General features: G+C 48.0%; 1 protein-coding gene across 7 annotated transcripts in view; it reads right to left on the reverse strand.

The window, feature by feature from the left end:
* LOC121280211 (methyl-CpG-binding domain protein 4-like) overlaps positions 1 to 13,393 on the reverse strand; it is a 28,935-nt gene that overhangs the window by 13,602 nt on the left and 1,940 nt on the right. For 5 of the 7 annotated variants that reach the window (XR_005943565.1, XM_041191965.1, XM_041191960.1 and 2 more), the window contains exons 2-3: positions 10,773 to 10,861; positions 841 to 1,113 (exon numbers count right to left, since the gene is read on the reverse strand). Coding sequence is in view for 6 of the 7 variants with exons in the window: in XM_041191965.1 (XP_041047899.1) it covers positions 841 to 1,085 (245 nt within the window). In the remaining variant the exon portion in view is untranslated. Of the gene's footprint in view, positions 1 to 840; positions 1,114 to 8,302; positions 8,452 to 10,772; positions 10,862 to 13,393 lie in introns of all 7 variants that reach the window. The other 2 variants (XM_041191961.1, XM_041191963.1) reach the window with 1 other exon arrangement.

Genomic DNA, 13,393 nt, shown 5'->3' on the forward strand with positions numbered 1-13,393 from the left:
TTTCCAGCTTTCTGCTGGAACTCTGGGATGCAGTCTTGTATGCAAAAACATACAGTGGAACCAAACTGAATCTATCTTGTACCAGGTGGAAGTTCAGTCTCTTTCCCCATGCCCCATGTTTTTCTCTTCCTTTGCCTAAGGTACGATAAGTGAATAAGTTGTCCAGCCCCTTGTTTGAGTTCATTCACATGTGGAAACCTGGACAATAATTGGTCTGTAGGTGAATTATTCAGAGCCCTCGCAATCAAACCGCTTCTCCTTATCTAGTATCCATGTAGTAGTATTTTTCAGTAGGTATCACTGGGCCAATGATCAGGAATAGAACTGCAGTTGGTCTTTCTGCTTTCCTATCTTAAGCATTCTGATCTCAATCTGCCACCCTGAAATATGCAAATGCAGCAATCGTGACATACTGAATCCAATCTTTCTTGAACTACATAGCTTAGTTCCACTTCAGGCAGTGCATTTAACCACTGATCAACTAGTGGAGGCCCAGATAGGAGACTATGGGGGAATCATTTGTGCTGAATTAATCTTCTTCAACTGTAGAGATCGTAGAAAAGTTATTTTTAATGTTCTAATGTCCCTACCAGTAACCCACTTTATGAGAGAACTTTTTTTTTCCATTAGGAGTCACAGTGCACAGATACATTAGTGAAGTACAACCACATTTATGCAAGTCTCAGGTCTGGGGGGCTCTCTGGTATTAAATTATTGAGATTAGTGAGCCCAGGCATTTCAGGGGGCCCTAATTTAGCTTCAAAAATGCTGCATTTCTTCACCACCCTGTGTAACAAACAAAGACGTCACCTCTCATTTAATAACAAGAATATCTCCCACCTTATAATGTAAATGTCAAATTTTCCAGCTGACTTCCCAGTTTTTCTTTCTTTCACTATTCTCTTCCATCCTTCTGGAAGTTCAGGGTAACTTCCTCTGGATATTTCAGGATCCAAAACATGAATGATAGGCCCAGCTGTGTTTTCAGCATCTGCCAATTCCAGGCTTAAGACAGTTTTTTTTTGTGGTTCCTTTTGGAAACAATGTTCATCTTTGCTAATTTCACCGCAAAAAGGCACTTCCATCAGGCACACTTCTTTTTGGTTCTTCTTACTGAAAATACAGCACAATTAATTTCATTCATATTTTGTTTTCTCCATTAATACAAATGTATTCTTTCTACTGAATTTTATATTTATCATGATGAGGGATGCTAATGATTGTGAATGAACGCAACTAACCTATAAAGAGGTTATGGGGTCTGTATTATGCACTCCTCGGTCTGCTACAGTTGTAGTGCAAAGCTACCTCAACACCGCCCCAAATACTCCCTGGTCGAATTTTCCAGGAGCTGGGTGATCAGCAAATTACTGCAAACGTATATTTTAACTTCAGCTTCAGAAAACAATTGGCATGGCTCATGAAACCCTTGTGAACTCTCTATGTGCTATTTAGTGTCAAGCGAGAGGCACTTCCAGAATAGAGGCACCTATTAGAAAATGATCTGAGTTTCCAAACTCACTTTATACATGACCTGTAGAAGCTCGTAATGAATGTTATTGCCATTTACATCCAATCTGGATCCATCTCTTGTTCCTTTAGTGTCTTAATACCACCCCTTCTTCATTTCACCAGTGTACCTTTTGTAATTTTAAAAAATTTATTCATGGGATGTGAACGTCACTGTCAAGATCAGCATTTGATGCCCATCCCTAACAGTCCCTGAGAAGGCGGTGGTGAGCTGCCTTCTTGAACTGCTGCAGTCGTGTGGTATAGGTACACCTACACTGCTGTCAGGGAGGGAGTTCCAGGATTTTGACCCAGTGACAGTGACGGAACAGTGATAAAGTTCCAAGTCAGGATGATGTGTAGCTTGGAGGGGAACTTGCAGGTGGTGGTGTTCCCATATGCCTCTAGGTGTTGAAAGTTGCAGATTTGGAAGGTTCTGTCAAAGGAATCTTGGTGAGTTGCTGGAGTGCACCTTGTAGATGGTACACACTGCAGCCACTGTGGTGGTCAGAGTGAAAGCTTAAGGTGGTGGATGGGGGGTGCCAATCAAGCGAGATGCTTTGCCCTGAATGATGTCAAGCTTCAAGTGTGGGAGTTGCACTCATCCAGGCAAGTGGAGAGTAATCCATCACACTCTTGCTATTCATCCTATCACCGACCTTCCCCTTTATTCTTTCCTAGCCCCCAATCCATTTCCCTGCCTCTTTAATTGCTTTTAAACTTTTGCTTCTTGAAATTTTTCCAGTTCCAATGAAAGGTCATTGACCCAAAACCTTAACTTGGTTTCTCTCTCGACAGATGCTGCTGATCTGCTGTGTATTTCCAGGCTTGTCTGTTTTTACTCCCTAACAGCAGTGCAAGTGTTCCTAGACCACACGACTGCAGCAGTTCAAGAAGGCAGCTCACTACCATCTTCTCAAGGACAGTTAGGGATGGGCATTAAATGCTGATCTTGATAGTGACACTCACATCTCTTTAATTAATAAAAAAAATTACAAAAGGCACACTGGTGAAATGAAGAAGGGGTGGTATTACGACACTAAAGGAACAAAAGATGGATCCAGATTGGATGTAAATGGCAATAACATTCATTACGAGCTCCTACAGGTCATGTATAAAGTGAGTTTAAAAGCTCAGACCAACTTCTAATAGGTGCCTCTATTCTGGAAGTGCCTCTCGCTTGACAAGGGACTTACATATCTACTAAATTGTAGAATCACAGAATGTTTGCAGCACAGGAGGAGGCCATTCGGCCTGTCAAGTCCATGTCAGTTCTCTACTAGAGCAACTCCGCTAGTCCCACTCTCCCACCCTTTCTGTAAAGCCGTGCAAATTTTCTCTCCTCAACTACTTATACAATTCCTCCTTGATAGCCCTGATTGGACGTGGCACCGCCACACTCTCAGGCAATAATTTCCAGATCCTAACCACTCACTGTATAAAAAGCTTTTTCCTTGTGCTGCCATTGATTCTTTTGTCCACCAATCAGCACTCTCTTCACATACAGTATAAATTGTTGTTTCCCCCTTATATTGGTATTCTTGCAGGTGCCCTGATGACTGCAAGATGAAAACATATCTCTTTTTTCAGCAATTCTCCAGGAATAGCTGTAAATCAGGAGGTGGAAGGGAGAGAGGAACTTGGTGAAATCACAATCATTAGGGAAGAGGTACTGAGCAAACTGATGGAGCTGCGGGCTGACAAGTCTCTGGGTCCTGATGGACTTCATCCAAGTGTCTTAAAGGAGGTGGCTAATGAGGTATTAGATGCATTGATGTTAATTTTCCAAAATTCTCTAGATTCTGGAAAGATTCCATCAGACTGGAAAGTAGCAAATATAACCCTTCTATTTGGTAGAGGTGAGAAATGGTAAAGGCAAGAAGTCACTTGTGGCAGTTGTATACAAGCCCTCTAACTGTAACCGCATGGCAGGGTGGAGCATAAAGGGAGAAATAATTGAAGCTTGTCAGAAAGGCACAGTGATAATCATGGGAGATTTTAATTTACATATAAGCTGGAAAAGTCAGATGGGCAAAGATAGCCTAGATGAGGAGTACATAGAATGTTTTTGGGATAGTCTCTTAGAACAGCAAGTTATGGAGCCAATCAGAGAGCAGGCTATACTAGACCTGATATTGTGCAATGAGATGGGAGTAATTAATGATCTCATAGTGAAGGCGTGCCCAGGCAGCAGTGACCATAATATGATTGAATTTTACATTCAGTTTGAGGGAGAAAGGAGTGGGTCCGAGACTATGTTTTAAAACTTAAATAAGGGCAATTATGAGGGCATGAAAGCTGAGCTAGCTAAAGTGAATTGGTAATTGAGATTAAGGGATGGGTCAATACAGATGCTGTAGCTAATATTGAAGGGGCTACTTCAGAATGCACGGAATAGATACATTCCAATGTGTAAGGAAAAGTCCAAGGGACTGACACACCATCCACAGTTAACAAGAAAGATTAAAGATGGTATCAAACTAAAGAAAAAGCAAATAATTGTGCAAAGACAGGTGGCAGGTCAGAAGATTGGACAGAATACGAAGAACAGCAAGAAATGTCTAAAAGACTAATAAGGAGGGAAAAATTAGTGAGAGAGAAAGCTAGCCAGAAATATAAAAACAGATAATATGAGTTTTTATAAATATTTTAAAAAGAAACGAGTTAACAAAATGAGCCTTGGTCCTATAGAGACTGAGACTGGAGAATTGTTAATGGAATACAAGGGGATAGCAGATGAATTGAACAGGTACTTTGCATCAGTTTTCACTATCGAGGGTACAAGTAACATCCCAGAAGCAGCTATAAACCAGGAAATGGAAATGGGGGAGGAAGTCAGGAAAATTACAGTCACCAGAGAAGTGGTACTGAGTGAGTTGTTGGAGCTGCAGGCCGACAAGAGCCTGGGTCCTGATGGACTTTATCCTAGGGTCTTATAAGAAGTATCTAGTGAGATAGTTGATGTATTGGTTTTAAATTTCCAAAACTCTCTAGATTCTGAAAGGTCCTATTAGACTGGAAGATAGCAAATGTAACTCCATTATTCAAAAAGGGAGGGAGACAGAAAACAGGAAACAACAGGCCAGTTAGATTAACATCTGTCGTAGGGAACAAGTTAGCAGCTATTATTGAAGAAGTTATAGCAGGGCACTTGGATAAGCTCATTGTCACCAGGCAGAGTTAACATGGTTTTGTATAAGGGAAATCATGTTTAACCAATTAACCAATGTTTAACCAAGGTTATTGCGGAAAATAAAAGCTCATGGTATGGGGGATAACATATTGGCATGAATGGAAGATTGACTGGCTAACTGGAAGCAGAGAGTAGGCATTAATGGTTCATTTTCTGGTTGGCAAGATGTAACAAGTGGTGTGCCGCAGGGATCAGCGCTGGGACTCAACTATTTATAATTTATATAAGTGATTTGGACGAACGAATGGATGGGATGGTTGCCAAATTTGCTGATGACACAAAGATAGGTAGGAAAGTAAGTTGTGAAGAGGGCATATGGAGGCTACAAAAAGATATAGATAAAGTGAGTGGACAAAGATCTGGCAAATGGAGTGTAATGTGGGAAAATGTGAAATTGGACATTTTGGCAGGAATAAAATAGAAGCATATTATCTAAATGGTGAGAGATTGCAGAGCTCTTGAGGTGCAGAGGGATCGGGTGTACTAATGCTTGAATCTTAAAAGGATAGTATGCAGGTACAGCAGGTAATTAGGAAAGTTAATAGAGTTATTATTTATTGTGAGGGGAATTGAATACAAAAGTAGGGAGATTATGTTTCAGTAGTGGAAGCAGAGTCTTTGAATATTTTTAAGGCACGGGAACAACAATGAATGGTAGGAACCTGGGAAGTACCGAGGATCAGAGGGACCTTGGTGTGCTTGTCTACCAGTCCCTTAAGGTAGTGGGACAGGTAGATAAGGTGGTTAAGGCGGCATATGGGTTACTTGCCTTTATTAGTCGAGGCATAGAATATAAGATCAGGGAGATTATGCTGGAACTGTATAAAATGCTGGTTAGGCCACAGCTAGAATATTGCATGCAGTTCCGGAATCCGCATTATAAGAAGGATGTGATTGCACTAGACAGAGTGCAGAGGAGATTGACCAGGATGTTGCCTGGGCTGGAGAGTTTTAGTTATGAGGAGAGATTGGATAGACTGTGGTTATTTTCCCTGGAGCAGAGGAGATTGAGGGGGCACATGATTAAGGTATATAAAATTATGAGGGGCATCTTTAGGGTAGACAGCAAGGAACTTTTCCCCTTGGTGGAGGGATCAATAACCAGGGGGCATAGATTTAAGGTAAGGGGCAGGAGGTTTAGAGGGGATGTGAGGAAGAATTTTTTCACCCAGGAGGTGGTGGAAATCTGGAACTCATTGCCTGAACGGGTGGTAGAGGCAGAAACCCTCATAACATTTAAGAAGTATTTGGATGCGCACTTGTGATGGCATGGCATACAAGGTTATGGGCCTAGTGCTGGAAAATGGGATTAGAATAGTTAGATACTTGTTGGACTGGTGCAGACTCGATGGGCCAAAGGGCCTTTTTCTGTGCTGTAGACCTCTATGACTCAGTGGTGGATAGATTCTTGGTAAGAAAGGGGGTGATAGGTTATCAGGGTAGGTGGGATGCAGATTTCAGGTTACTATCAGATCAGCCATGATCTTACTAAATGGCGGTGCAGGCTCGAGGGGCTGAATAGCCTACTCCTGCTCCTTATTCGTATGTTTATATTCAAGAAGGGAAGGAGGCAGAAAACAGGAAATTATAGGCCAGTAAGCCTGACGTCTATCATGGGGAAGCTGCTAGAATCGATCATTAAGGAGGTTAAAGCTGGGCACTTAGAAAAAGTCAAAGTAATAGGGAAGATTCAGCATGGTTTCGTGAAAGAACTAATCATGTTTAACCAATTTATTGGAGTTCTTTGAAGGAGTAATGTGCTGTGGATAAAGGGGAACCTGTAGATGTACTGTACTTGGATTTCCAGAAAGCATTTGATAAGGTGCCACATCAAAGGTTATTGTGGAAAATAAAAGCTCATGATATAGGGGATAACATATTAGCAAGGATAGGAGATTGACTGGCTGGCAGAAAACAGAGTACGCTTAAATGGGTCATTTTTGGAATGGCAGAATGTAATGAACGGAATCCCCCAGGGGTCTGTACTGGGGCCTCAAGTTTTTACAATTTATATCAATGACTTAGATGAGGGAAGCGAAGGTATGGCAGCCAAATTTGCAGATGACACAAAGATAGGTAGGAAAATATGTTGTGAAAAGGACATAAGGAGGTTGCAGATGGATACAAATGGGTCAAGCGAGTGGGCAAAAATCTGTCAGATGGAGTATAATGTGGCAAAATGTGAAGTTATTCACTTTGGCAGGAAGAATAAAAAAGCAGAGTATTACTTCAACGGAGAATGATTGCAGAATTCTCAGGTGCACAGGGAGTTAGGTGTTCTAGTGCACAAGTCACAAAAAGTTAGTATGCAGATACAGCAAGTAATTAAGAAGGCTAATGGAATGCTATCCTTCATTACGAGAGGAATTGAACATAAAAGTAAGGATGTTACGCTTCAGTTATACAAGGAATTGATGAGATCACGTCTCTGATACTGTCTGCAGTTTTGGTCTCCTTATTTAAGGAAGGATATAAATGCGTTGGAGGTGGTTCAGAGGGTGTTTATTAGATTGATACCTAGAATGGGTGTGTTGTCTTATGGGGATAGGATGGACAGGCTAGGCTTGTTTCCATTGGAGTATAGAAGAAAGAGGGGTGACTTTACTGAAGTATATAAGATCCTTAAGGGTCTTGACAAGGTGGATGCGAAAATGATGTTTCCTCTTATGGGTGAACCCGGAACTAAGGGGCACTTTTTTCCAAATTGGGCATGCCCTTTTAGGACAGAGATGAGGAGAATTATTTTCTCTGAGGGTTGTGTGACCTTGGAACACTGCCTCAGGAAGTGATGGAGGCGGGATCATTGAATAACTTTAAGGCAGAGGTAGATAAGATTCTTGTTAGGCAGGGGAATCAAAGGTTATCGGGGTAGCTGGGAATGTGGAATTTGAAACACAAACAGGTCAGCCATGATCTTATTGAATGGCAGAACACACTTGAGAGGCCGAATGGCCTACTTCTGCTCCTATTTCGTATGTTCTGAACCAGAAGGTTGTAGGTTCAAGTCTCACTCTAGGCCACACAATTTGGGCTGCATTGTCAGAGATGCCATCTTATCAGATAAACAGTAAATCGTGACCCCATCTGCCTGTTCAGGTGGACATAAAAGATCCCATGGCACTACTCCAAAAAGTGCAGGGGAGTATTCCTGGTGATTTGTTAAACATTTCAGCATGAATGGCTCCCACAGCAGTGTTCAATGGGGAATTCTAGGATTTTGACTCAGCAATCATGAAGGAACAATACGTGTCGAAATCAAGATGGTGTGACACTTGGATGGAAACTTTTGATTTTGATGTTGCTACAATACTGATGCTCTTGCCCATCTCAGAGATTGCAGGGGAGGGAGGTGCAGTTGATATAATCTTAGTGATTTGCTGCCATGCATCCTGCAGTAGTGCACAAGTGGTAGAAGTAATGAATATTGAGTCCAGTGACATGGGCATTAAACAAGTGATCTGCTCTGTCCTGGATGTTGTTACAGCAGCACCCATTCAGGTGAGTGGTGAGTATTTCATCACAGTCCTGGCTTGAGCCTTGTACATGGTGTAAAAGTTTTGAGAGGTCAGGAGGTGAGTTACTTATTACAGAGTACCTAACCTCTGTCCTGCCTTCGTTATCCCATGTTGATACGATTGCTTCTGTTCAACTTCTGGTTAATGACGACCCTCAGAATGGTGATGATGGGGGACTGGGCTCTGGTTGTGCCACTGAAGGTCATAGGCTGATGCACTTGTTTATTTTGTGATCTTCCAAAAAGAAATAAGATGCAAGATTATGTTGCTGAATGGGCGTGTTCAGATTTGTAGATCCGATCAGCCCACATGTGGAGTACCAAATACAGTCTGGTTCTCGGTGCTGAAGGGGCTGTTAAAATGTTTAGGGTAGAGGTGCTGTTCACACTCATAAGCAATATGAGCTTTTAATATTGAGAGATTTGTCCAATATCTACCAAACAATAACAAAAACCAGGAGTGTAATACTAGTACTTCCTTATGATCAGAACTGGTGAAAGTCTGTCCTTGTAGCTTTCTGTTTAAAAACATGTCTTGCTCTCTTATAATCCTGTGTTCACAAACCAGGAAGAGGGTCAATGTCAGAAAATCCCCTGCCAAAAGCCTGGGAATAATACATGTGAGATGTTTACCCATCACCATGGTGGCCTAATGAATTGTGTACTGTTTAGTTTTGCTGAAAAAAATCAACTCAACAATATTTTAACCATCTTTTGTCTTGGTGACGCTTTCAAAATAAAAATGTGTGAATATACTTTGCTTTAAAGCCAACCATTAAATTTATTCTTAAATCCTTACTATGGAAAAATGGTACAAAAAAATCCAGGAATATGGATTAGAGATAGTGCAGAAGCTAGTAGCAAAGTTGAGACCCAACATAAGAGGGAAGTGCTGTAGCCAATGGCTCTTCCAACAGTGAAAGATGATTCAGAGAGGTTTTTTTTTTGAAGCGGCATAAAGAAAGTGAAAAAGATAATTTCGGAAATCCCAGGGCAGCAGGACAAGTGGACAAAGGTTCAGCGTTTGAGTCAGTTTAGGATAGAAGTATTCTTCACACAGAGGTGACTAACAGCTGGAAAAGACTGGCAGGAAAGGGGTTTGAGGCTACAGCATTGGGTTCACTTAGGAAACAGCTAGATGCTATAAATGAGAAGACAGAAAGGCTTGATATTCTGAAACATTGGGATCAGATGGGCCAAAGGGGTAATTGAACATATCTTTTATTCTTCTCACTTAAAATAGTATTGTTGGATCCTGTGTTCTGCATGGTAAGTTGGAGGTTAAAGCACTATAGCTGTGTGGGATATGAACACGGGATGAAGAGGGAGAATTTGGTGTAGGAAGGGGTACTGATGGATATCTAGGGTTGGGGAACACTTGGGAGGGATTTGCTATGTTTTTGAAAAACAAATGGAATGTAATGAAAAACAAAAGCATGGCATACCAATTATGATTTGGAGTTCAAACATTTTCTTAGGTTGAGTGGAAAAGAATGGTTTCTTGAAATTTTTCCAACACATTCCACACCCGGCAGGTTCTTGGGTTGACTGCTAGCAGAAAAGCAGGTGGGGCAATGTACATCAGGTAAATTTGACACTGTGGTCCAGGCTGGAGGGAGGACAATGGGTCAGACATCAAGAAGGGGAAGAAAGGTTTAACATCTGGACAACTTGGGGATGGGAGTGGGGTGAATGGGGCAGCGTGGGGATGGCAGTGGGATGAATGGGGCAGCGCAGGAATGGCAGTGGGGTGAATGGGGCATCGTGGGGATGGAAGTGGGGTGAATGGGGCAGCACGGGAATGGCAGTGGGATGAATGGGGCAGCGCGGGGATGGGAGTCGGGTGAACGGGGCAGCGCAGGAATGGCAGTGGGGTGAATGGGGCATCGTGGGGATGGCAGTGGGGTGAATGGGGCATCGTGGGGATGGCAGTGGGGTGAATGGGGCAGCGCGGGGATGGCAGTGCGGTGAACAGGGCAGCGTGGGGATGGCGGTGGGGTGAATGGGGCAGCGTGGGGATGGGAGTGGGGTGAATGGGGCAGCGTGGGGATGGGAGTGGGGTGAATGGGGCAGCGCAGGGATGGCAGTGGGGTGAATGGGGCAGCGTGGGGATGGGAGTGGGCTGAATGGGGCAGCGTGGGGGTGGGATTGGGGTAAATCGGACATCGTGGGGATGGGAGTGGGGTGAAATTACCTGATGGATATTGCTCTTCACATGCTGGAATTATCTGCTGGAATTGGGAAGCCTGACCTCCATGAGTTAAAATGAAAATGCTGTTAAAATGGAGACATAGAGCCACCTTTAAAGATTCAAGCGGCCAATCAGCCTCCTGAGAACACTACTCCCCTTCCCTACGTTAAAACCAGAAGTGGGTGGGTAGAAGTTGGATTTGAGAATTTAAAAATTTTTCATTTCACCCACCAATCCTTGGGGGTTAAATTCCCCAACTCTCCAAATCTCTTCAACTGAAGGGCAAAAAGCAGCAAATCAGGCTTATTATTTAGAGAATAAACACAGCAATTTTTATAAGATTAGAAATCTTTATTCAAACTTACAGACTCTGTTTTAAAAGCTGAGGCTAACCCGGGCCAACATTTGTAATTCAAAGTCCAGCAGTGGAAGTGGGAATTCATGGAGTTCTCCCCTGTAACCAATAACATGGAAACAACTTAATCAAGGAAAACAACTTATGAAAAATATGTCTTATGGCAGTTGAGTACAGTGGTACCTCACAGTAAGATTCAACAACATTGGGTTGGTTTTCCACTATCCAGTTTCCAGGTACCCAACCTGCTTCAGGACAACTCTAAACTGTCAGAATTTTGATTGCAGGATCACTGAATGAAATAGGACAAAATCAAACCAGGGAGGGGGGAGGGAGATGGGGAGGGGGCGAGAGGGAGGGGACGAGAGGGAGAGGGGGACGAGAGGGAGAAGGCGAGGAGGGGAGGGGGGGGAGATAGGGAAAGGGGCAGAGAGGGGGATTAGAGAGGGTGGGGGAGGGAGGGTTAGAGAGGGTGGGGGAGGGGGGTTAGAGAGGGTGGGGGATTAGAGAGGGTGGGGGAGGGGGGGTTAGAGAGCGGGAGGGCGGGGGGGGGAGAGAGAGGGAGGGCGGGGGGGGGGGAGAGAGAGGGAGAGGGGCGGGGGGGGAGAGAGAGGGAGAGGGGCGGGGGGGGAGAGAGAGGGAGGGCGGGGGGGAGAGAGAGGGAGGGAGGGAGGGGGAGAGAGAGGGAGGGAGAGAGAGGGAGGGATGGCGGGAGGGAGAGAGGGAGGGATGGCGGGAGAGAGAGAGGGAGGGATGGCGGGAAAGAGAGAGGGAGGGATGGCGGGAGAGAGAGAGGGAGGGATGGCGGGAGAGAGAGAGGGAGGGAGGGGGAGAGAGAGGGAGGGAGGGGGAGAGAGAGGGAGGGAGGGGGAGAGAGAGGGAGGGAGGGGGAGAGAGAGGGAGGGAGGGGGAGAGAGAGGGAGGGAGGGGGAGAGAGAGGGAGGGAGGGGGAGAGAGAGGGAGGGAGGGGGAGAGAGAGGGAGGGAGGGGGGAGAGGAAGGGGGGAGGGGGGAGAGGAAGGGGGGAGAGGAAGGGGGGGAGGGGGGAGAGGAAGGGGGGAGGGGGGAGAGGAAGGGGGGAGGGGGGAGAGGAAGGGGGGAGGGGGGAGAGGAAGGGGGGAGGGGGAAGAGGAAGGGGGAGGGGGGAGAGGAAGGGGGGGAGGGGGGAGAGGAAGGGGGGGAGGGGGGAGAGGAAGGGGGGGAGGGGGAGAGGAAGGGGGGGAGGGGGGAGAGGAGGGGGGGAGGGGGGGAGAGGAAGGGGGGAGGGGGGAGAGGAAGAGGAAGGGGGGAGGGGGGGAGAGGAAGGGGGGGAGGGGGGAGAGGAAGGGGGGAGGGAGGGGGAGGAAGGGGGATAGGAAGGGGGGAGAGGGGGAAGATGGTGGAGAGGGGTGAGACGGGGGGAGGGGGTGAGACGGGGGGGAGGGGGTGAGACGGCGGGAGGGGGTGAGACGGGGGGAGGGGGTGAGACGGGGGGGAGGGGGTGAGACGGGGGGGGAGGGGGTGAGACGGGGGGGGGGGGGGGGGTGAGACGGGGGGGGGGGGGGGGGGGGGGGGGGGGGGGTGAGACGGGGGGGGGGGAGGGGGGTGAGACGGGGGGGGAGGGGGGTGAGACGGGGGGGAGGGGTGTGAGACGGGGGGGGGAGAGGGTGAGACGGGGGGGGAGGGGGTGAGATGGGGGGGGGGGAGGGGTGGTGAGACGGGGGGGGGTGGGGGCGGTGGTGAGACGGGGGGGGGGGTGAGACAGGGGTGTGTGTGGGTGTGAGACGGGGTGGGGGGAGGAGAGGAGACCGGGGGGGGGGGGGGGGGGGGGGGGGGGGGGATGGGAGGGGAGGGGGGAGAGGGAGGGGGGGAGGTGGAGGGAGGGAGTGGGGAGGTAGAGGGAGGGAGGGGGGGGAGATAGAGGGAGGGAGGGGGGAGAGGGAGGGAGGGGGGAGAGGGAGGGAGGGAGGGGGGAGAGGGAGGGGAGAGAGGGAGGGAGGGAGGGGGGAGAGGGAGGGAAGGAGGGGGAAGAGAGAGGGAGGGAGGGGGGGAGAGAGAGGGAGGGAGGGGGGGAGAGGGAGGGAGGGAGAGGGAGGGAGGGAGGGGGAGAGGGAGGGAGGGAGGGGGAGAGGGAGGGAGGGAGGGGGAGAGTGAGGGAGGGAGGGGGAGAGAGAGGGAGGGAGGGGGAGAGGGAGGGAGAGGGAGGGAGGGCGAGGAAGGCGGGCAGGAAGGGGGGAGGAAGGGGGGAGAGGAAGGGGGGGAGGGGGGAGAGGAAGGGGGGGAGGGGGGGAGAGGAAGGGGGGGAGGGGGGAGAGGAAGGGGGGGAGAGGAAGGCGGGGGGGGAGAGGAAGGCGGGGGGGGGGAGAGGAAGGCGGGGGGGGGAGAGGAAGGCGGGGGGGGAGAGGAAGGCGGGGGGGGAGAGGAAGGCGGGGGGGGGGAGAGGAAGGCGGGGGGGGAGAGGAAGGCGGGGGGGGGAGAGGAAGGCGGGGAGGGGGGAGAGGAAGGCGGGGAGGGGGGAGAGGAAGGCGGGGAGGGGGGAGAGGAAGGGGGGAAGGGGGATAGGAGGGGGGAGAGGAAGGGGGGAGAGGGGGGTGAGACGGGGTGGAGGGGGGTGAGACGGGGGGGAGGGGGGTGAGACGGGGACGAGGGGGGT

The sequence above is a fragment of the Carcharodon carcharias genome, chromosome 7 (assembly GCF_017639515.1).
Source record: "Carcharodon carcharias isolate sCarCar2 chromosome 7, sCarCar2.pri, whole genome shotgun sequence".
In the NCBI taxonomy this organism is placed as follows: Eukaryota; Metazoa; Chordata; class Chondrichthyes; order Lamniformes; family Lamnidae; genus Carcharodon; species Carcharodon carcharias.